Genomic DNA, 24,739 nt, shown 5'->3' on the forward strand with positions numbered 1-24,739 from the left:
GTAATCTTTTACATTCAATTATCAATAAAGAAACATAATTATTTTCATTACTTATTTAGTATGTCATTTGGTTCATATGATCATTTATATGTTTATTTGATTCATAAATTCATCCAAATCCTTATCACATTGATATTCTTGTTTATTGTGTCGTCAACACAGTGGTAAGTAATCAAGATTATGTGATTACATGTATTCCTAGATTTATCAGTACACATGGTTTAACTGATATGATAATCTACAACATAGTTTACTTGCACCTTGGATAAGTGCTATGTCCTTTCCAGGGCATTGGTTAAAGTATAGCTTGGGTTGGATGCATGGAGTATGCATCAGAAAGGGACCGATATTGAACTTGGATTAGATATCACAAATTTTTAGTAATATTTATTCAATTCAATATCACCTAGTTGATCCTAGATCAAATGATCTTAATCCTGACATGGTTAGGTTCGATCTCAAGAGTGTTATTTGTGTTCTTTGATTTGTTAGTTAAGCCTACCTTTTGGTCTGGGTGATACATACATTTTTGGAACATGGTAGTACAATTGAGTGGGACTGCTAATCATAGATATGGAATCTATAGCTTCTATCTAGACATAGAAGTGAAACGATTATTTCCTTCGAGCTTGGCTAAACAGAGATAAATGGTTGAGTACTCATTTCAGTGATTATATTAGTTCACTAAAATATCATTTATAGGTGGCTAAGTGTTTTAAGGATAAAATACATTGAAAGGGTGTAACGGTAATTTTGTCCCTATGCAATGTAAATCATCTATAGATGATCATTGATTATTAGGATTATAACAATGGATAATTAATAGCGTACCTATATCGTGGAACATATAGAGCGTTCTATGTAACTGAGAGTGCAATTCCAAGCTCTATACTGGTTCAACGAGGAATTAATAAGTTAGAGAATTTACTTGGTCAATTTTAGATATGCTTATAGGAAGCTCAGTTATATAGGCCCATGGTCCTCATACTAGTTGAGACAAACTGCTTGTAAGACTCAGTTAATTGATTTTAATTCTAAAATTAGACTATGTCTAGTTTATGAATTTTTACTAAGATATGGCTTGATTGTGAAGAAATGGTATTTTAGGGGTAGTTTATTAATTAAGAGACTTTGTGGAGTCTAATTAATAAATATTATAAATGATAATTTTATTTGATAATTATTTTAATTATTAAATAAATAGTTTCGACATTTATAGGGTTGAAGTTACAAAAAGTGGTATTTGTGAAAAATAGATAAAATAGTTGAGAAAAATGGCAAAAACCAAACTAGTGTAGGGCCCACTATGTGGCCGGCCACTAGATGGGTATTTTACTCTATTTTATCAATTTTTTATTCCAAATAATTCAACTCTAACCCTAGTGGAAATTAGTATAAAAGGAAGGCTATGGTCTCATTATCCAACTAATTCCTCCAAAGCTGAAAACGTATTTTTCTCTCTAGGTTTATGAGACCTCTTCCTTCTTCTTCCTCTAATTCGAAAATGCCATAGCCTTTCTTCACAAAACAAAATTCAGCCATTAGTGATTGAGTGCATGCCAACACATAACAAGTGAGTCCTCAATCATAGTATGTAAGACTTTGAAGAATCCAAACAACAACGAGGAGAATTGGGCTCAGATGTTGGTGATACTCTTCGACAGAAAGGATACATGGGTTAGAGATCTGAGCGGAGGGAGTCATTTAATTCCGCTGCAACCACTGTAATGTTTCTCATACCTTTTATGTGTTTATTTTTATCGTTTTAGAAATTCATATTAGGATGTTAAAGACATACTTGTTAGTAAATCTAGATCCTGGTAAAATATATTCCAACACTGGTTTATTTCCCACGGACTGTCGTTCAGGACTAGTTGGGGAGCTCTTTGAGTTTCCTTCATCTCCTCCTCTGAGTCAGCCTCTCTTTGATGAGAACGCTTTTTCATAATTTATGTATAGGAAGAAGGAGGTCCAAGCGGTTAGATACCCTAACTACCTAGTATAGAAAGGGAGCTAGGGGTCCTTCCCCATAAACTGCTTGGAGAGGTCCCAACTAAACACACTATTCCTTCCAAACTCTAAACACAGAACAATGCATGAAAGGAGATGACACAAATTGATGTTCGACCCAAAACCATGAGGACCTTGGGCAAAAGACATTGGCTAGAACATTTGATGAAATTCCTAAAGGCAAATTCAGGAAGTAAAGCAACCTACAACTCCTAAATTTGCTTACGGTGGAATTTGCACAGACGAGAAAACCCTAATTTCATCCCAAACAGAGCGTGCATATCTAAATTAAAGTTAAAAATTTGTAAAGTACAATACATGAGAAAACAGGATGTACCTGATGCAGACAAGGGGTGGTTTAAACTGATTATTGTTGGATTCAGTTCAGGAAGATGATCGTACCTCTCCTAAAGATGAAAAACAGAGGCTATCAACGAGTCAATTTCATTCCCAAATTCTAGGCTTGAGATTTATTTTGCGGTGGCCGTCTTGATCACTGCGATGGAAGATGGGGATATTCTCGAGCCCTAATTCTCAGCAACAGGCAAAGGCAGTAGTCTACTGCATCATCCAGGATGATTCACCTTGAATGCGATTCAAAGCTCTAAAGATGGTAGGGAGTCCGGTGCGATTCGAAAGTTTGAAAGTTTGAAAGAGAAGGCAAAAGTGGTAATTGAAGGTTACCCATGGTATTTATACCACAAGAAGATGATCCACGTGAGGAGGGAGTGGATGGCCAAGTTCTTTTTAGAATAAAGGGCGATCCTCATCCAACAGTTAGGGAGACCAAGGATCTATGAATATCTTTGCATTTAATGCCTTTCAAAATCAAGGTGTGAAGTAATGATTAAAATTCCCTTTTTTGATTTTCGTGCCAAGACAGTGAACTGCCACCAAAATATAATCCTTCCTAGATTACGACTCCTCAATAACTATGCCCTGACCCACACTCGGCTACCATGTGGACGCACCATCATCGCAGGCAGAAGTCAGCTTCCATGGACGAGTAACTTGGAAAGGGTTACCGTTTTCTTCCTCTAAGATCCACGCGTCCAGATTAAGGGATCAGAACAAGCTTCCATCATAAGCAGCATTATGAAAGCTTGGGGGTAAATTTTATCTATGTTTCCAGAGTGGGACACGTGGATTCCATGTCAGCATTCTAGACCAATCAGTGGGACCTTCAATAATGGTAAAGTGGACCAAGCCCATCCAAATGTGTCCTTTCGAGAGTTACATAGGTTCCGTGCTCAGGATACTTTCCACCTTCTACAGATCGAGCCAAGAAGACAGTTTTAGAGTTGTGAGTTTGGAGGGGGAAGATGTATCATTTCTAGAAGACTCTTCTAGTTTCCATATTTATTCCCTCCTATAAATAAGGGAATGCCAACTGTCAAATTAGGTCATAATATGATATCACGATTAAAGAGGAAACTTCCCATAACAAGTGCAGGGTAGTTATTTCAGAATATCCTACCATTAAGATTACATATGGTTTTGACAAGATCAACTCAAGCCCGATTTGCCTTGTCAGCAAATTGTATCCTTCATGGGCATGACTTCATGAGTAAGCCCATGGACATTGTTCAGTTGTAAACTCCCCAATAGAGTGAAAAGGAAAAACCCTAATGTACTTCTCCAACCACTATAAATATCCAACTAATCTCATAAATTAAAGGTTGAATTCTCTTACGTACTTTTGCTCAGGAAAATATAGGAACATACACCCTGTGTACTTTTGAGATTATTATAAGTAATACACTACCGAATAAAACTGACTCGTGGACTAGGGCTTGTTAACGCCTGAACCACGTAAAAACCAGCATGCCTATTTTTTCTATCAATTATTGTTTCTTCAACTCTTATTGTTTTTATTTTATTTTTAAAAATTGCGGGAAATAATGATCTACATCGAGTAGGGACAAATAACCTGTTCTACCCTTCAATGCATTTTATCCTTAAAACACTTAGCTCCTTTTAAATGATATTTTAGTAAATTAATATAATTACTTAATTGAGTACTCCATCATTTAATCTCATTTATCCAAGCTCCAAGAAAATCATCTTTTTACTTCTATTCATTTATAGAAGCCATAGATTCCGTATCTATGATTAGTGCTCCCACTCAATTCTACTACCATGTTCCCAAGATGTAAGTATTGGAAAGATCCAATTGGTCAATTTTAACGAACAAGTCAAGGAACACAAATAATATAGCTGAACTACAACCTAACCATCTCAGGATTGAGATTATTGATCTAAGATCAACTAAGTGATATTGACTTAAAAAGATGTAACAATAAGTTTATGATATCTTATCCAAGTTTAATATCAGTCCAGTCCGATGTATAACAATACATCCAATCTAAGCTTACTTTACCAATGCCTTGGAAAAGACATAACACTATCCAAGTGTAAGTAAATTACATTGTTGATTATCATATCTGTAGAAATCCTGTGTACTGATAAATCGTAGGATTATATTTAATGACATAATCTTGATTACTTTTCACTATGTAGATAATACAATAATCATGAATAACAATGTGATAAGGATTTAAATAAATTTATAAATTAAATAAATGATCATGAAATAAACATGTGAACCAAGCAATATATTAAACAAGTAATAAAATAATTTTGTTCCTTTATTGATAAATAAATATTTAAGAGTATATTGAAATAGAGTTTTAGTTAGGGCATAAAATCCAACATAAACCACTATAGTCGACGACTTTAAATAGTCACACAACTTTATTAGTGACGTTCCTAAAAAAAAAACTAATTTGAGGACCGATGAGAATAAGCCTTTTTGTAGTAGTGCCTGCTACAGAAAGGGAATCAAAGGTTAAAGTGAATGAAAGGAAGGAGTCATATTTATTCTGTTGCAACCAATGTAAGGATATCCAAAATTCTAACGTGTTTATTTCATTGTTTGATAGATTATATGTTAGGTTGTTAGGTTATTATGTTAATAGTCAAATATACATGGTATTAAATTAGATCTTGGTAAAATAATTTTTAACACATTTCCTGATCAATCTATTGATTGGTCATTCAGTTGAGGTTAGAACTCTAAAGTGGGGTTTGATTGAAGGTAATAAAATAGAAATGAATTAATTTTTAGGGAGTTTTTATTTTTACACATCAAACCATTTTTTTTTTTTTGCATTTTATGAAAATACACATAGATAGAAATCCACATAGCAACCAACAAAGCAATCTAAATTGTAACTAAAATTCACATAGCAATCCACATAGAAACCACCGGAGCAACTCAAACTGTAACTTTGAAGAAGAAAAAAAGATAAAAAATAGTATAGAGGGGTAATTCCCATAATTTTATTCCATTAATTTATTTAGTTGTATTTTAAAGTCTTGAAATATTATTCTAATGGAATGATTTTTCTACTATTTTGGTAGAATGACTATTATATTTTGAAATTAAAGGAAATAACATTCCAATGAATTATGAGAAAACATTTAATAATTTTTTTTATCAATTTTTTTTTATGTATTTCAAATTTAATTTAATTTTATTTTTATTCCTATTCTTTATCTCAATCCTATTTTTATATTTTTATTCTCTCCAAGCAAATGCAAGCTATGTTAATAATTGTTGTCCCAGTCAAGAACATTAATAAGTTGTTCAATGTCCCTATAGTTTTAATTTCTTCCAGTTGTATATTGGCCTAGTAGCTATGTGGTTGGTGCTTCCAAAATTTCATTTTATTTTATTTATATATGTTCTTTCCTTTAAATTTTCTCTCATACAATTCATCGGCATAATAAATGATATTATAATTTTGCAGCTAACTTTTTATTCTCTTTAAATGTCAACTTACTATTTTTTTTTTCTTCATGCATTTGCCTTCATTTATGAGACTTTCTATTTTTACCAGTTTGCTATGCTTCATCCATACCTCGAAGATTCCATTGCACATACATTCTTAATAACTATATGCCTTTGCCAAAAAAGAAATAAAATCTCCATTAAAAGTTTAAACCAATTCCTATTGGAAGAATCGTAGTAATTTAGTAGATTACATTCAGGAGCATGTGACTCCAGCGGGAACCCCAAAGCCATCTAAAGAAAAGGCTAGGTGGATCCTGGAACTCATCGCGGGACCGCGCTATAAAAGTAAAGCAGAGCTCGCGGAACATATCGTTACTTGTTAACATAATATAAAGTAATGAGCATTGTTATTGAACACCAGTGATCCTTAACATTTTTTAGACGTGACATCTTGCGATTAGTTAGTGATACTCTATCAAAATTATTATATTAAACTATATGAGACCCGATACTTAATTTCACCAATAATAATATTAATACATAAGAAGGTAGTAAGCACCAATAGTATTGTCTAGTATTTCTCGTAAAGTAATAGCATGTGTTGTATGAGGTTGTCTTGGTGACTGGTCAGTTTTAAATTTTCTTAGCTTCCAAGCAGTAATTCCTTTTTGGGATACCTGACTACTATGCTAAAGTGTCCTTGCTAATAAAGAACTTTTACATATTTCAATTCTATTATATATATACTTTCATTCTGTATATGTTTTTTTTTATATAATTATTCTAATAAAAAGTTAAAACACTAGAGATCTATAGCATATAGTTTGATTCCATTTATAATTTATATACTAAAATTAATGAAACGTGTGCTTTTCTTTATGCCTTCCTTTGACATTTTCTACTAGTAAAGCTGCAATAGTGATTTTTTTTTGGTTGTCGTACGGTATGATTAATTGGATTCATTTTGCTTATAATTGGATAGTGAAAAATATCATTACTTTCTTTTTATTGGACAGCAAAAAGTGCAATAACTAGTTCATGACACTATAATTAAGATATATTGCTCTATACAATCTAGGGACTAATCTCTTTCGATTTCTTCGACCAAAAGATTATGGCACAGATCATCACTTTGGCTTCTGTTACAAGCTGTTTGTTTTATAATAAAATAATTCACCTAATACTGAAAACCAATAAAAGAGAATCAATACATCTTTGCCAATCATAAGCTTTGTTTGATTGTTTCCACATTTCTGTTACATATATGCTTACACAATTATGGAAATGGTAATGATAGTACATGAGCTTGCCAATTTACATGCTTGATTCGAGTGAACTCAATTATGAATGAGAGAAAGTAAGAGATTCTAACGTTAAAAATTTCTCACACTTCATAGTTCATACATGTTGTTTTTCACTTTATTGGTATAGCTATCATTTATTATAGCCCCAAGCTTTACTGAAAACCTTTCCTTGAGTACAAAGGAGAACATTCTCAATTAGGAAAACAAGTTATTAAAAATATATCATATCCCAAAATTAACATTTCCTCATTAGACTAAAAGAAAACACTAATTCTATCTTATCTTTTTATCTCCACACACTTTATGGCCACCTGTTATTCTATCATTGGAACAGTTAGTTATTTTGATTACCCAAATCCCCTTCTTTCATACCCCTCTTTTTGTCAGTTTGTAGCCCATAGAGGAAGCAAGGCATAAAGACCAATTATTTTCTTCAACAACTACCTACTTGGTCTAGGATGGTTTACTAGAAACCCCAATAAGATATTTTGAGATAAAAACACTTCTATGGCTCGATCTGAAAATTCCCAATTTTCTCAAGTATCAATCTACAAGTATACAAACAGAAAAAAAAAATATATATATATATATTTATAGATAACTGTCTGAAACATGGAATTGAAAAGGTTCCTTGAATTCATGAAGAAGAAAGAAGAATAATAGTATCACTAATGTAGTGAAACCCCATTTATTTCAGAGGAACTGAATAAGAGAGTAAAAGGGGGTCTAGACATTTTCTAAATACAGAAAAGAATCATAGGAGATCAGAATTATAGCAAACCAACATGAGACAAACTCAAAAAACAACATCCCAATACAACACAAAGAGAAAAAGAAAAAGAAACGTGGTATATATATGGCTAAAAAACTCAAAGAAGGTCCCAATTGAATTTAGGTTGGACCGGTGGTTTATTGTTGGTTGTGGCTGGTGGGGATGTTGAGGAAGCTGGCATCGGCACCAACGCTGCTGGACCTGCAGCGTCGAATGTCTCCCAATTCGAAGTAATTACAACTGCACCCGATGATGCTGAATGCCTCGGAGTCTGGTGTCTCGGTGAGTGGCCAATGGAATGCCTAGCTTCCTGCTGATCTTGATATGTTTTTGGGTTTTGACCAGTGGAATGATGATGCCTTGGCTGCTGCTCTTGGGCTTGTGTCGCTCTATGCCCATTGGATTGCCTTTGTTGAGATTGGTTAGGTGTGTTATGTACTCCATTGGTAGCGGCCATTGAATTCTTCACCTTTAACATATCCAGAGTTTCCACATACTTTTGTACTCTCCTTACCTTCAAAAGAATCATAATGAATGGTATTCACAAATTTAGCACTCAAATGGGACATTATATCAAAGCTAAATAAAAAACTATAAACTCAACAAGAACTTACCTGCATTTTCCTCTGCAATTTCACATCTCCCTCTGCAACAATCCCATCCAACTTAAGCAACTGATTCATCAATAGTTCGATCAAATTAAGAACATCTGTTTCAACAACTTTACCGCCTTTCATAATAATCGATTCGAAAGCCGAAACCTGTCATATGTTTTTGTGTTCAAATCAAAAGAATTAAGTAACTACCTGAAAACGAAAAAAGAGAAAAAAAAATACAAGAAAGGGAATTAAGCTTTATACCCGGCCACCAAGTCTGTCAACTTCCAAGCTGATCTCTGAGATAGATTTTGAAGATTTCTCCATCTTGGAATTTCTTCTCATCTCAAGGAACCGTTTCTCCTGGCTAAGTGGGTCTTCCAACAAAACAACCTTCGATCGGTCTTTCACTCCTGAAGTGTCCAAAAACGCTTTAGAGTTCCTCTCTTTGTCTTTGAACAACAATTTCTGATCTTCATGGTGTAAGCCAGTTGGACCCACCAACAATTTCTTCAGTTCCCCTATAACACAATCAATCCAAACTCAAATTGTAATTTAATTTCTTACTTTTTTTTTTGGAAAAAGTAAAAGAACAAGAAAAATTAAGAAGCGAGTAAACTTACCGAATGTAGCTTGGGAATTGATATAGATATCGTGGTAAGTTGACCCATATTTGACTCGAACCCGAATCGTTGGTGGCGGGGCTTTGGTGTGATCAGAGTCAGTGCGTTTCTGGACCAACATTCCTCCAGGTCTAAGCTCCCACTCTGACAGCGTGGACTCGGCTTCAGCTCCAGCTCCAGTGGCGGCTGCTGAGCCGACATTCATTTGTGATAATCCTGGACCTGGGGTCTTATTCTTCATCTTCATCATCGTCTTCACTTGATATTTCTCTCTCAATAACTCAGATCTTAAAGGGGTTTCGGACCCTGGTGATCTGCGTCAAAAATTGAAAATACCCAGTAGAAAAGGGAAGATACTAGACCCTGTTTCACAAGCCTCTGACCCGAGCATTCCCCGAGTCAAACCCCCCAACACCAAAACGTGTCTTTAGAATACAAAAGCTTTTCTTTTACAGAATCAATGGCGTCTTACAAAAGTAAATTATTGAAACACACTTAGCACCAAACCAAACCAAACTCCACCGAACCGGTTTGTTCGATGTGGAGAAGCTGTTGTAATGTACCCGAAGAAACCCAGAACCTTCCAGATCACAGATCTTTCCAGCAAAATGTACCCCAATTGCTCTAACTTTCTCGGGTCAAAACTAAAATTTTCCCAGAAAGAATTGTAACCCAATCGTAATAATAATAATAATAATAATTTCAAACCTGTAGAATGAAAAATGAGAAACCAAAGATTAAAAAAAAGGTGTATATGTGTATGTGTGTGTCTCTCTCTCTTTCTTAATTCCTGTTCTTAAAAACACGGAGACATAAGAGAGAGGAAGAAAAATGGAAATTAATATAAAAACGAGTGGCCAGCTAACTGAGCTCGTTGGGACCTTCTTATATAACATAATATTGATAATGAAATTAATTATAAGCCTATAATTACATTTACATTATTTATAATACCAAAAAATATTAATAAAAAAGAAGAGACGAAGAAGACTACGAAAGCCGCCAATGCTTCCCTTCAACGGTGAAAACAAAAGAGATTAAAACACAAAAGCCTTTGGGGTTTCCTCACCCAACTAAGTATGTTTCTGGTACTTGGTCAAACGTGGCGTAGAGGCTTCATTTGCAGTCCACGTGTTTTGTTGGAGGGTAGTTTTGTCAATTCAAATAGCTTATAATCATTGTCATGTTTAATTACAGTAGTTGGACACGTGGCAGCTTAAGCTGGGCCGGTGTGCGGCGCTAACTTTGCATGTAGTGGTTGCATTGCACTGGTTGGCATGGTTAACTAACTAGTGATGAGAAGTAAAGTTCATCTCTATAATCGAGAGGTAATGTGTGTTTATTGTATATTTTTTTAATTTTATTTATGAGGCTGTAATTTTTCCACGGCCATGAGAGTGAAAGTTTTTCTACTTTTTTGGTCATTGTATTATGTTATACGGTGTAATTATGCTGTTATATAACTTTTTTTTTATTTTTTTTGAAAAAAATGTTACCTAAACGCCAATATTTTGATGGAGAAAAAAATTGTCCTAATTAAAGAGATACATTGGTAGAGTGAGGAGGTTCGTCCGGATTTCATTGAACGCTCACTTGTGGGCAGGGGCGGACCCACATTGTAGCGAGGGGGGCAGTCGCCCCCTGAAAAAAAAAATCGAGAAAAAAAATATATATGTATTTTAATTAGTTACAACATATATTTGTATTAAAAGATGATATTTATAGACATAATAGTAACCTTGGTGTAATGGTTAAAGTAGTTGGTAAATAGGTTAGAGGGTAAAGGTTTGAACCCCACTAACTACACTTTATATTTTCTTTTTAAATTTATTTACGCCCCCCCTCACTTTAAATTCTGGGTCCGCCACTACTTGTGGGGAAACTTGTTTCTAGGAGAGTAATCTTCAAAGGTCTCTTTCGTTCTCATTCTGTTTCAGCCCAAAAATGGCGCTTATCGCAAGGATGGAACGTTATAAAAGAAGGGGGTCAGGGCCGGCCAGAGGGTGGGGCGCCGGGGCATAGGCTCCAGGCCCCTTAAATTGATATATATATACACACAAAAGAATATAATATATAACTTTTAGTTCAACAAATATCAAGAAAAAGCTATAGCACAAATGGTAAGTAAGGAAGCATTAAATTGTTGAGGTTGTTGAGGTGCTAGGTTTGATTCATTGTTGAGTCCTTTTTTGGTTATTTTAAAATTTTTTGTGTTTTACATAATACATATAAGAACAAATACATAGTGAAGAATTAGTTTAAATTTGTAAGGTTTATTTTAATTATTTATTTATTTAAAGTAAGAATATAATATTTTAGACCAAATATTATATAATGTACAATATATAGTATTTTAAGGTACAAACTGGTACAAAAATTAGAGAAAATATTATATTTAGTATATTTTTTTATGAAATTACTCTAATATAAAAAGTGCAGTAGCATTTCAAGATACAAACTAGTAACAAAAAATTAACATAATTTTTTATATACTATTTTTTTTTATTATTTTTTTTTTTAACAAAAGTGCCAAAATATATAGTACTCCAATAGAGATGTTATTAGTAATTAAATATTACATTATCGAGTTAATTTACGTGGCAAGAAAAATTATTTGTTATATGGAGATAAAATAGTTAAAATCGATATTGTGTCAAAATTTAAATAATATTTATTTTAAATTTTTGTAAAAAAAAGAGCCTCATTTCAAATTTCGCCCTAGGCCTCTCAAGACCTTGAGACGGCCCTGAAGGGGGTAATCTTTATACTTTACATTTTCAAAAAAAGAAAGAAGTGGAACTTGTGGTTGCTAGAAGTCCGTGGGAGGTTTGTGGTGGCCATCTGATTCTCAAGCCTATGCTAGAAGATGGAAGACAGAGAGATGAAAATTGGGAAGTTATTCCTATTTGTGTTCGGGTTTATGATGTGCCACCTTTCTTTTTCACTGATCGAAATGCTAATGCGATTACCAAGAAAATAGGTGGAGTGATTAGCATTGACAAGATGTGGAGGAATGGTTTCCCTATTGCAGAGTATCTTCGTCTTCGTGTGGAGCTCAATCATAAGAAATCGCTTCTTGTGGGTCTTCATCTCCCTATGGAAGAAGGTGTTAGTTTATGGTGTTATTTTAAATATGAAAACTTCCTAGGTTTTGTTTCAAGTGAGGCATAGTAGGGCACGATGAGATGGTATGTTCAAGACGTAGAATACATATCCTGAATGATATGAACCGCTATGTACCTATGTATGGAACTTGGGTCAGATTTGGGTCTCGAAAAAAACATTGCTTTGAAAGTATCATGATACAAGATGCTGAAAGGGAGTTCCATGCTCTTAATCTCGGGGATGAGCCCTAGGAGAATGTTGATAATGGTATAGCTAATGCACAAGTTGAGGTTAACAGGGATGGTGGGGTTATTCTAGAACAACTTAAGAGGCAAGAAATCCTTACTCTTCTTGGACAAGGGCTTATTTTTTAACATGCTCTAGTGGATACGGATATCCGTCATGAATTCTTAGAGGAACAGGGAGAGTTGTTAGAACCAGTGGCTAACGGAGTGGATGCTATCCAAGTCGAGGCTGAGGTGGGAAAGGAAATGAGTACGGATATGACGGGTATGGATGAGGGTGTGCAAAACCCTATTCCCATGCAGATTTTGGATCAGAAAGGTGGTGCGCAAAGGTATGGACATGAATCTTGAAAAGAATGTTGCTGGGTGTAGTGGACCCACGTATTCTGAAATTGCACATTTGGCAATAGTTTTCAAAGGGTCTCTTGACCCCCTCACTAAAATAGTTGTCAAAAACTTAGACATAAGCTTAAGGGCTTTGTTCGCATGGAACTTTTGGGCTTGAATAATCGTTCTGGCCTAGTTCTATTGGTCCTAATATGGATAAAAAAGAAGGTTGGATCAGTTGCCAGATGGGCCGAGTAATTAGGGAACGAGTTAAAGGAAAGTAATGTCTCTTTGGATGAGGAAGACCAGGGGCTCCTTAAACGAAGCTGCTTTGTAAGCCAAGGTAGTATTACCATAGAAGAATAGAGCTCTGAAGAGGGGATTATTTGTGACCATGGCAAACAAGTCAGTCAAGAGGGAGGAACTCACTCAAATTTGATTAAGGAAACCAGGGATGAAGATGGTTTGGATTTTCTCAGTCTGAGGAGGCGGGCCTGATCATGCCCCCGATTCTCCCATGTTAATCATGTCTTGGAACTGTTGGGGGCTTGGCATTCCCAGGCAATGAATTCACTACGATCTCTTATTCATATCGTTAATCCAGATGTGGTGTTTTTGATGGAAACGAAACTTAGTAGTCAGGACATGAAAGGAGTTTGGCAAAGATTAGGATTTAATGAAGGTGTTGCTTTTTCCTCTGCTGGGGTAGCTGGAAGGGTTGCTTTTTTTTGGCATGTGGGTTGGGATATTAATGTTGTTTATCTAGAGAGTGACAAAATTATTATTAGTTTCAATGAGGATAGGAATTTTAAGCCTTGGTATGGGTGTTTTATTTACGCTCCTCCCAAGAGAGCAGATCGAGATAGTTTCTAAGATGATATGTTAGGTGTTGTTTAAGTTTTGGAAGAACCTTGGATACTCATGGGGGATATCAATTCTATTCTTTGCCAAGATGACAAGGTTGGGGGCAGGCCTATGACAGATATGGAAGGAGCGAGGGCTCTGAAAATTCATGTTTGATAGTAGGGTAGTGGATTTGGAAGGAATCAGAGCTTTATTTACTAGGACTAATGGCCAAGATCTGAACCATTGAATTAAGGAAAGGCTGGACAGGGTTCTCTGCTCTACATCTTGGTTATCTCATTTTGCCAAAGCCAACACCAATAATTTTCTAATTCGACATTCAGACCATGCACCGATTATCCTTGATGCTTAATTATCTTGATAATGCTCATGTTAAAAAGCCTTTTAGATATATTGATGCATGGACAATGGATGGGGAATTAAAAACATTATTAAAAAAGCTTGGGAACATTTGGTTAGCAGCTATCAAAGTTTCATTCTTTGTACCAAACTTTGCATTACTATTCATGCGCTCTCTAAGTGGAATGTTAATTCTTTTGGGTTCTGTAAAAGGAAATTAGTTGTGTTGGAGAAATTACTAATTGATCTTCAAAATCGTCCTCCCTCCCCTGAGAATTTACAACTGGAAAGTGCTATTAATTTAGAGATTGATGAATGAGGCTAAACATGATTTGGCAACAAAAATTGAGGGAGCTTTAGTTGAAGGAAAGGGACAGAAATTCTCGATTTTTTCATGCTTTTTTATGCTTGTGCATAGGAAGAAGAACTTTATTTGGGCTATCTCAGAAGATGGGAATCATTGGATCGATGATCAACGGCTTGATGTAGAGTATTTTAGATCAAAATTCATTGATTCCTTTTCTTCTTCTCACCCTTCGATGGAGCCTGAGATTATATCTCTAATTAAACTCTGTATTAATCGTGAGGAAAGTAACTATCTTTGCGCCATTCCTTCTCCTAGAGAGATCAAGGATGTTGTGTGGAAAATGTCTCAGCTCAAGTCCCCTGGCCCTGATATTTCCCCGCTAAGTTCTACAAAGATCATTGGGAGATTGTTAGGCAACGGACAGTTAACTTTGTCCTTGAATTCTTTTCCACAGGGAGATTCATAAATGAGGTAAATTGAACCTTCATTGTTTTAATTCCTAAAAAGAATCATGCTAGAAGTTTTGATGATTATCTCCCCATTAGTCTATGCAATGTGAGCTATAAAATAGTTGCAAAAATTTCGGCTAACAAATTTTTCTCTGTGCTAGATAAGTTAATCTCTCTTTTTTAGTTTGCTTTTGTTAAGGGGAGGTGGATCATTGACAACTCGATTATCGCTCATAAGTTGTGTAAGATATGGAAAGAAAATAGGGGAGTATGGCTTATGTTGGCATTAAATGTGATTGTCAAAAGCTTATGCCAAATTGGAATGGTGTTTTGTTAATCGAGTTTTATTGGCCTTTGGATTTGATGAACGATTATAGGGACTTATTTCTCAATGTGTTTCTAGTGTTAGTTTCCAGACTCGATGAATGGTGGTTAGTTTCCAGACTCGATGAATGGTGGTTTGAGTAAAAACTTTGAGCCCCAAAGAGGTCTAAGGCAAGAGGATCCCCTCTCCCCTTACCTTTTCATTTTTGTGCTCTGAAGTTTTGTCTTGGTTAATTCTTACTAAAGAACATCAAGGGTCGATTGAAGGGTATAGGTTTATACATTCTAGCACTTCGATTTCTCACCTTATGTATGCTGACAACACCATTTTCTTCACTCAAGCTAACACCCTTAATATGGAGAATATCAAAGATGTCTTAGCTAAGGATTGTTATTAGTCGCGTCAATAGATTAACTTCCATAAGTTAAGGATCTTTTTTCTCTAAAAATTATGGACAGCAGTTACAATTGAGGATTACAGAGGATTTGGGTTATGATATAATGTCTGGGGAGGAATAGTTCCTTAGAATTCCTTTGTTTGTTAAGGGGAATAGGTCAAGAGATTTCAATTTTATTGTTGAGAAGGTTCAATCTCGGATGGAAGGTTAGAGAGCTAAAATTTGAGATTTTATGCCCTAAATAAAACCTATTTCAATATAATCAGATTTACTAATTAATAAAAAGTCCGAAATTATTTTATGTTGCATGGTTCACATGATTTCTTTCATGATTATATGTTTAATGTATAAATTTTATTGAAAACATATAGTTATTCATGATTATAGTATTGTCAACACAATAGAATATAATCATGATTATATGTTTCAAAGTTTTTGTCCCATGATTTGTCAGTACACTAAATTTACAATGACATGATAATCAGCAATAAAGTTTACTTACACCTTGGATAAGTGTTATGTCCTTTCCAGGGCATTGATAAAGTATGCTAGTATCAGATGTATGGAGTATACATCAAACTGGACTAATATTGAACTTGGTAATGATATCATAAACTTACCGTTGTATCTTTCTAAGTCAATATCACTTAGTTGATCTTAGATCAAAAGATCTTAATCCTGATATAGTTATGTTTGATCTCAACTGTGTAATTTATGTTCCTAGAGTTGTTCGTTAAAGTTGACCAATTGCATCATCCTAATACTTACATCTTGGGAACATGGTAGTACAATTGAATGGGAGCGCTAATCATAGATACAGAATCTATAGCTTCTATCTAGACAATAGAAGTGAAATGATAATTTCCTACGAGCTTGGCTTAGTATAGATAAATGGAAGAGCTCTTATTTTAAGAGTTATATTAGTTTACAGAAATATCATTTATAGGAAGCTAAGTGTTTTAAAAATAAAATACATTGAGGGGTAGAACGGTAAATTTATTCCTACTCGATGTAAATCATCGATAGAGGATATTTAATTATTCAGATTATAACAATGAATAATTAATAGCGTGTCTATATCTTGGAACATATAGAACGTTCTATGTAATTAAGAGTGCAATTCTAAATCCATAGTGGAGTCAGGAGGAATTAATAAGTCAAAGAATTTACTTGGTAAATTCTAGAACTATTTATTAGAAGCTTGATTCTGTAGGCCCATGGTCCCCACACTAGTTGAGATAATACTGCTTGTAGACTCAGTAAATTGGTTTTAATTAATTAATTATAATTCTAAAATTAGACTATGTCTTATTTAAAAATTTCATTAACCAAAGGCTTAATTGAGAAGAAAAGAGGGTTTATGGTTTATTTGTTAATTAAGAGACTTTGTAAGGTCTAATTAATAAATAAGTTCAATGACAATTTTATTTGATAATTAATTTTAATTATTAAATAAAAAGATTTGGTATTTAAAAACGTTTAAAGTTAAAATATGACATTTGTGAAAGGAAACAATGCATTATAAAATAAAATGACAAAATTGTAATTAGTGGGGGTCCACACTAAGTGGTCGGCCATTTAAGGTGATTTTAGCCATTTATTTATATTTTCTTAATCCATATAATTTAAACCTAGCCCTAGATGAAAGCCTATAAATAGAACATGACACATAACATGATAACTCAATATTAGTCTATTCTGTCAGAAAATTGAAAAGAGAGGCTCCTCTCTCTAATTTTTGAGTTCTCTCTTTTTTCCTTCATCAAAATTTTGTCCCTCTAGTGATAGAGTACATGCCCACTCACATCAAGTCAAGTACTCAATCATAGTGTGGAAGATTATAAAGAATCAAACACTTGAAGGAGATCGAGGCTCAGATCTTGTCATTACTCTGCGACACAAAGGAATAAGGGTTAAAGATCTAAGTGGAAGGAGCCATATTATTCCGCTGCTATTAATGTAAAGTTTTCTGCAACTTTATAAGTGTTTAATTCATTGTTTAAGGAATTCATATTTAGGGTGTTAGATTATAGATTATAATCAACATACTTGTTGGTATATCTAGATCCTGATAAGATAACTTCCAACAATTGGTATCAGAGCTATGGTAATGATTTACTTTCATAAAATATAGATTCAAAACGATGATTTTGATGATTTGGATGTGTTCATGTTGGTTTATGTAATTAATTAATGAATGTTTGTGAATTACGAATTTTCGATGAAAAATATTTTTATATTTGTAGTAGAAGTTTTTTTTCTTCTAGACATTAGGTGAAAAAATAATGAATTTAGGCTTTTACAGAACTCAATTTGGATTTTTATTGAATTAGCTATGATTTTTTGAAGGTTGGAAAATATCTAGCCTAGGTTAACCCACATGCGTGCGCGGACAAGGGTGTTCACTCGGCATCCATACGGTTTCAGACAAGCTTGAACGAGAATTCTCAAACACAAGCTGTCCGAAGAGGGTCGTGACCAAGCTGCATCGCTTAAGTTGGCTGCATTGGAGCCTATTTGCTCAGCTGGTAGGGCATTCTGCACGCGGGGAGTATGCAATGCATACTCCCCTATGTTGTCTTATTTTTGTGATATTTTAAGTTTTAAAATTATTTTTCAATAAAATGATAACTCTAAAAATTAGGTTATTTTTCACATTTTTTTAACTAAATTTAGCTTAGTCATTGTGTTGTTAATCAATTTATTAAGTTTTTAATTATTTTTGAATTTATTAGCTTTATTGTAATTTAATATGTTTTTGTGTGTTTTTATAATTATGTTGTTATAATATGTTATATGGTATTTATTTTTTATTTTTATTTTTATTTTTTTAATTAATTTTATGTATTTTTTAGTGTGTTTGGAAGAAAAAGATTGGGATTAAATTGAAGAAATATTGGAGAAATGGAGCTAAAAGTATAATTTTTAAAAGAAATCTCATCAGCCCTTATGCAAGGCCCACTTGCGGTCAAAGTCAGCTTCCCATCACAGTTGTCCACGTCCTGATCTGAAGGTCCAGATCGCGAGTGAGACACCCACCTGACCAGGCGCAAGTGACACGCCTGAACTCTTCTCTCCAGCCTGCACGCGTGGGGCCCGCATGTAGTCTCTCTTCCCAACTGGTCCCGCCTTGTCAGAATAAAAATTTTAGTAAAATTTTGTGTAGAATCTTAATTTTCAAATAAAAATTTAATAATCAGAATAAAATTAATTTTTATTAATTTTTTAATTAATTTCAATTAGTTTTAGATATTAGTAGCCTTTAATTTAAAAAAAATGAGTTTTCCACAAACATCCATTTATGGTTATTTTTGAATTATTCTTATTATATTTTGGTTTATTAATTTTAATTATAAAATCAGATATTTAAATATTTTATTATTAAAATTTAAAAAAGATCTTATTTTGACATTAAAATATTAATAAAACCTAAAAAATAATCTAGATAAATTTCAAAATCGCTAACCATATTAGATTTTCTAAATTTGTTATTTTAAAATATATTTTATTTTATTAATTTAGATTATAACAATAGAAAAAAAAATGTTATTTTTTGACATTTTATCTTATTAGATATTTATCTTAATTAAAATTTATATATTTTTTGTTAAAATAACATGAAATTTTTAAAAAGTTGTTAATTTTTGTTTGAATAAATATTTTAGGGTATTCTAATCATAAAATTTTCAAATTTAAGATATTTTATTTTAAATAAAATTGATAATATCCTGATTATAAAATATCATATTTTTAAATTATTTATTTTGTTAAATTTAATTTATTAAATTATAAGATTTAAAATATAACATTAGAAATATCTCAATTTCAAATTAATATATTATTTTATATTATCTTATTAGTTATTTAATTAATTTAAATTAAATTCAAATAAACTAGATATTTGACATTTAGGGTGTTAGATTATAGATTATAATCAACATACTTGTTAGTAAATCTCGATCCTGGTAAAATAACTTCCAACACCAAACTCCTTTGTCAAGTGGCTAGAACAGTTCTTATAAAGAATGTGATCTCGACCATTACTACTTACTTGATGGCTATTTTTTCTCTCCTAGTCAAAATTACCAACTCTCTTGATGTGCTTATCAGAAGATTTTGGTGGACCGGTAGTAGCAAAGATGGTCGGTATCTCTCCCTTTTGAATTAGGAGGCAATTTTCAGGTTGAAAAATTGTGGAGGCCTGGGTATTAGAAGCTTCAAAGATATAAATTTTTGCCTTCTGGCTAAGCTTGGTTGGTTTATTGCTGAAAAATAGAGATGCCCTCTGGGTAACTTTGATGAAAGAAAAGTATTGTTCCTCTTTAAGCTTTTGGGATAACACTCTCCCTAGGAATGCTTCACAGGTGGCTAAAGGGATTTAGAAGACCAGGCATTTTATTAGAGATAATAGTTCGTGGATTATTGGAAATCATTCTAATGTAAAAATCTGGAACTGATATTAGTCCTACTATGATGGTAAGCTCATTAATCCTTCAAATTGTAATCACTGCATAAAACTAAAAGATTGAAGTGGAGGATTTGGTGAGGCGTAATGGCTTTGAATGGGATAGAGATTTTATTACCAGGATGTTCTCTTGTCTTCTTTTGGAAGAGGATAAACTTATTTAACAATCTTCTGCTAATGGGATTATCTCTTAGAAACAAGCTTACCGAGATTTGAACAAGAAGCATTTCATCCTTATGACTACAAATGCTAAGATATGGAAGTCAAACTTTCATGATCATCGCTCTTCTTATGGAAGGTGTATGAGCATTGTCTCTCCATTGGCTCTCTTCTTTCGGCCATCTTCAATAGCTATTGTGGAGATTATTCTTTATGTGACCTTGAGGGGAGTCACAATGCTTCTGATTAAGTACTTATGGTTTATTGGTGGTAGATTGGGGTATTCAAATTAATGAAATCTCTCTCCATTCCAACGAGGAGGTTGTAAATTGATTTTTTTAATCCATTTCACTCTTAAGGAGTTCACATCAATGTAGAGAAGAAATAATTTATCCGGTTTACAAAAATTCTTCATCACAACTTATAATTTTGTATGATTTATATGTGGAACAACTTATATCAACTGTTTAATAAAGTTTAGGTAATTCTATAGTATTATCTTCTAAAAAGGTTGTTATGGTACCATTTTTATTTATTTCAGTGTCTATGAGGCCACGGGTGGGGCCAGGGGTATTGAGGGAGGGCTAAAATCCACCACCGCCTTTACCATCGCCTTACATTTGAAATACAGGATATTGTTAGAGATATTTTTTGAAGGAATCCCGTATCGACAAATTACATGAGTCCTTATAAAATCAGCGACATCTTGTACATGTACTTCTTTTAGTGGTACGACTTTGGCCCATTTGGAGAAATATTCTGTGATGGCCAAAATATATTTATGGGCTTTGGAAGAAGGTGGCGTAAAAGGACCAATGACGTGCATTCCCCATGTTTCGAAAGGCCATGACAGTATAGAAGGATGGAGTGGTTGAGGGGGTTGGTGGATAAAATCTCCATGTAACTGGCACGACTTACATTTAGCAAAACTAATCGCATCTTGAACCATAGTAGGCCAATAGTAACCCAACTGCTTTAATCAAGCTGACAATTTTAGGCCGACTTGATGGGCGCCACATGTACCGACATGAGTCTCTTGAAGTGCATGTGCCGCATCTTCTATTGAGAGACATCTCAATTGTATCCCATCGAATGAACGCTTGTAAAATGTGTCATCAAAGACCGAAAATTGAGGTGCTCTTCTTCTTACATCCACTCTTTTCTTCAAGTCTTTTGGCAAGACTCCTTTTTGGATGTAGTCTTTGATTGGCTGACGCCAGTCATTTTCATTTGCACTATCCAGGAGAGTTATCAAGTTGACTGTATTTTCTTCTTCAACTCTTTCTCTAGATTGGGATAATACATGGCGTTCCCCTATGGTAATTTGGATATCCCTTTCTTCAGGAGGTGTTAGTGATACAACTAAATTAGCTAATGCATCAACTTTCCCATTTTTGATCTGGGTATGTGATTTAGAGTTATATCTTGAAATTGGCCAAGCAAATGTTTAGCCTTTTCATGATAAGGGACTAAATTCTCATGTTTGACCGCAAATTCACCACTCATTTGTTTAATAACCAAAAGAGAATCGTCAAATACCTCCAATGACTGTATCTTCATTTCGTGTGCAAGTTCGAGGCCGATAACTAATGCTTCATGTTCTGCTACATTATTGGTGCATATAGCTAGAATATAGAAAGAGTAAGGTATCAGGCCTCCTGACGGTGTCACAAAGACAATTCCAGCACTTGCCTTACTACTTCTTGCTAGCCCATCAAAATATAATTGCCATGATGAAGTATCGACTTTGAAGACTTCTTTGTCAGGAAGATCTTCTCGCAACTCCATATCATATGGAATTGGGTGCGCTGCCAAAAAATCAGCCAAAGCTTGTCCTTTTATTGTCTTTTAAGGGACAAAATTGATTTTAAATTTTGACAAAATCATGGACCATTTGGAAAGTCGTCTAGACAACACGGGCTTGGATAGGATATATCTTAGAGAGTCAGCTTTTGACACTAAAGTCACAGGGTGTGAGAGCAAATAATGCTGTAGCTTTGTGACGGCAAAAATGTAAGTTAGACACACTTTCTCGATTGGAGGGTAGTTTTGTTCTGTCCCTACTAAAGTTCTACTTAGATAGTAAAGAGAAACTTCTTTTCCCTCCTCATTGCTTTGAGCCAGCATGGCTCCCAAAGAGCGGTCGAGTGAAGTGATATATAATATCAATGACTTTCCTAAGATTGGAGCTCTCAACACTGATCGGTGCAACAGGTACTTCTTAATGCTTTCAAAAGTATTTTGGCATGCCTCATCCCAAATAAATGGGACATTTATTTGCATCAACCGTGAAAAGGGTTGACATCTACTGGATAGATTTGAGATGAATCTTCAGATATACGCAAGTCTTCCCTGTAGTCCACGTAGTTGACGTAAATTACGTAGGGGAGGCATTTCCAAAATTGCTTTGATTTTTGTAGGGTCAATTTTAATTCCTTGATGTCTGACGATAAACCCAAGGAACTTTCCTGATGTTACCCCAAAGGCACATTTTTAAGGATTCATCTTGTGGTTGTGTTGCCTGAGCCTGTCAAAGACTCGTTTTAAATCATCAAGATGATTTGTCATTTCTTTTGTTTTGACCACTAAATCGTCAACATAACATTCGATCGTATTTTGCATCATGTCTTCAAAAATTGTGGTCATTGCACTTTGGTAGGTTGCCCCTGCATTCTTGAGGCCACATGACATAATTGTATACCAAAATATGCCTTTTGGTGTTTGAAAAGCAGTGAGCTCTTCATCCTCGGGTGCCATTTTGATTTGATTGTACCCAGAAAACACATCCATGAATGATAAGGCCTCAAAACCAGTGGTAGCATCTGCCAATAACTCAGTGATGGGGAGTGGGAATTCATCTTTTGGGCAAGCCCGATTAAGATCTCGGTAATCTACGCATATGCGGAGTTACCCATTTTTCTTCATCAAAATGATGATGTTTGCAAGCCAAATAGGATACTTAACCTCCCGAATAAACCATCAGTCTCTTAACTTGTCCATTTCTGCCTCGACTTTGGGAAGTAATTCTGGTCAAATTCTTTATTGAGATTGTTTGACAAGGGTAGCGTCCTTTGATACTGCTAACCTGTGCACAACACCTTTGGAACCCTGTCATGTCTTGATACCTTGAAGAAAATACATCTTTGCTCTCACAAAGGACTTGTTTGTACTGTGGTAACTCTTCTTCAGTTAATAAAGCATTGACAAACACTGGCTTTGGATTGTCATTAGTTCTAAGGTTGATCTCTATTAAATCATCTACAGTTACTTGTCCTCCTTCTTCGAATTCTTGAGGTGCTGGTTGTCAGATGTCTATAAAATCTTGTGAAGGGTTAGAGCTCGAGCCTTCATCTTCTATAGTCAAATTTTCTTCAAAAGAGAGGTAATTGACTTGAGCAAAATTTTCTTCATCTTCTTGTGTTTCATGCACCTGAATAGTAATTCTCAAAGGTTTCTTCTGTTTTGGCACCCACTATTTTTTTTTAGTTCCCCTTGGTTGTGGAGCACTTGGGAAAACAAGCTCTACGAATGCTGACACTCGTGGGGTTGATGTGCTTGCTTCAAGTCTATTAAATACCGGCACATGTAGGGAAGGTGTAGGTACATTGTCACTGTGAAACATTTTTTGTTCCTCTTCTATTGACTCGTTTGGTTCAAAAGAAGCTTTTAAACAATCACTATTTTGATTCATTGTGACTCCTTTTTGCTTCTTGGAATGAAACTTTTTCTTCTCCGTTTTGAAGGTCTTTGGAGTTACAGAAGTGGAGGATTTTTTTATTGAGAGTAACAAACCTTTTATTTTTCTTGTTATCTTTACCAAAGGAAATTGAAATTTGCATTTTAACCTTAGGTAGTGACTGATCGATTTTCCTTAGCGGTAAAGTAAAGTTTGTCATCAGGGCTGTTATCAAATTTTTGATCGGTGTCAAAGCTTTTTGCCCTACTCCTCGTCAACTTTTAGGGATGTACTTGAAGATTCACTTTTTGTTAGATAAGTTCAAGTTCTCCTCTTTTGGCTGAGGACATTTTACAGGGGATAGTTGCTTAATTTGCATAGAGTTTTGTGAGGTTGAGCTTTCATGACATTCACCCTCCTTAAGTTTCTCTTTTAGAATAGTGACATTAGCTAGCTTGTAAAATTTTGCATCAGCATAGTTCACTTGTCATGTAAAAGGGATTTCGGTCTACATTGACACTTTTGACTTTTCTTTCCTTGCAAAACTTAAAGCATTGGTGAAGTCTTGAAGGAATGACCCCACATTCATGAAGCCACGGTCGCCCTAACAATACATTGTAGGATGTATCTGAATCGATGACATGAAATAAGGCTTTAAAATTTAACTCGCCTATTTCAATTTTAAGTGTGACACTTCCCCTTACTTTTTCTCCAACTTGGTTAAAACCTTGAATTATCAATGATGACGGAGACAATTGACGTGGGTGTAAACCAGCATTTCTCAAGGTTTTTAAGGAGAGTACATTCACAGTTAATCCACAATCCAACATGATGGGGCTTACGTGAATATCAACAACCATACCCGTCATGTAGAGAGGCCGATTATGTAAGGCAGCTCCCAACTAACGATCCTTATCATCAAAAGTTATGCATGCCATACAAGAGGTATGCGTCTCAAGTGATGTAGGTTTCACTGGCTC

General features: G+C 34.5%; 1 protein-coding gene across 1 annotated transcript; it reads right to left on the reverse strand.

The window, feature by feature from the left end:
* Positions 1 to 7,728: 7,728 nt before the first annotated feature.
* Positions 7,729 to 10,149, reverse strand: LOC115716032 (BAG family molecular chaperone regulator 2). Its single transcript, XM_030644722.2, has 4 exons — positions 9,102 to 10,149; positions 8,743 to 8,999; positions 8,497 to 8,643; positions 7,729 to 8,396 (listed from the first exon to the last, which is right to left on the reverse strand). Exons 1-4 carry the CDS (start codon positions 9,349 to 9,351, stop codon positions 7,980 to 7,982), a joined length of 1,071 nt encoding a protein of 356 aa, XP_030500582.2. The 5' UTR covers positions 9,352 to 10,149; the 3' UTR covers positions 7,729 to 7,979.
* Positions 10,150 to 24,739: the final 14,590 nt, after the last annotated feature.

This window comes from Cannabis sativa, chromosome 5 (genome assembly GCF_029168945.1).
Source record: "Cannabis sativa cultivar Pink pepper isolate KNU-18-1 chromosome 5, ASM2916894v1, whole genome shotgun sequence".
In the NCBI taxonomy this organism is placed as follows: Eukaryota; Viridiplantae; Streptophyta; class Magnoliopsida; order Rosales; family Cannabaceae; genus Cannabis; species Cannabis sativa.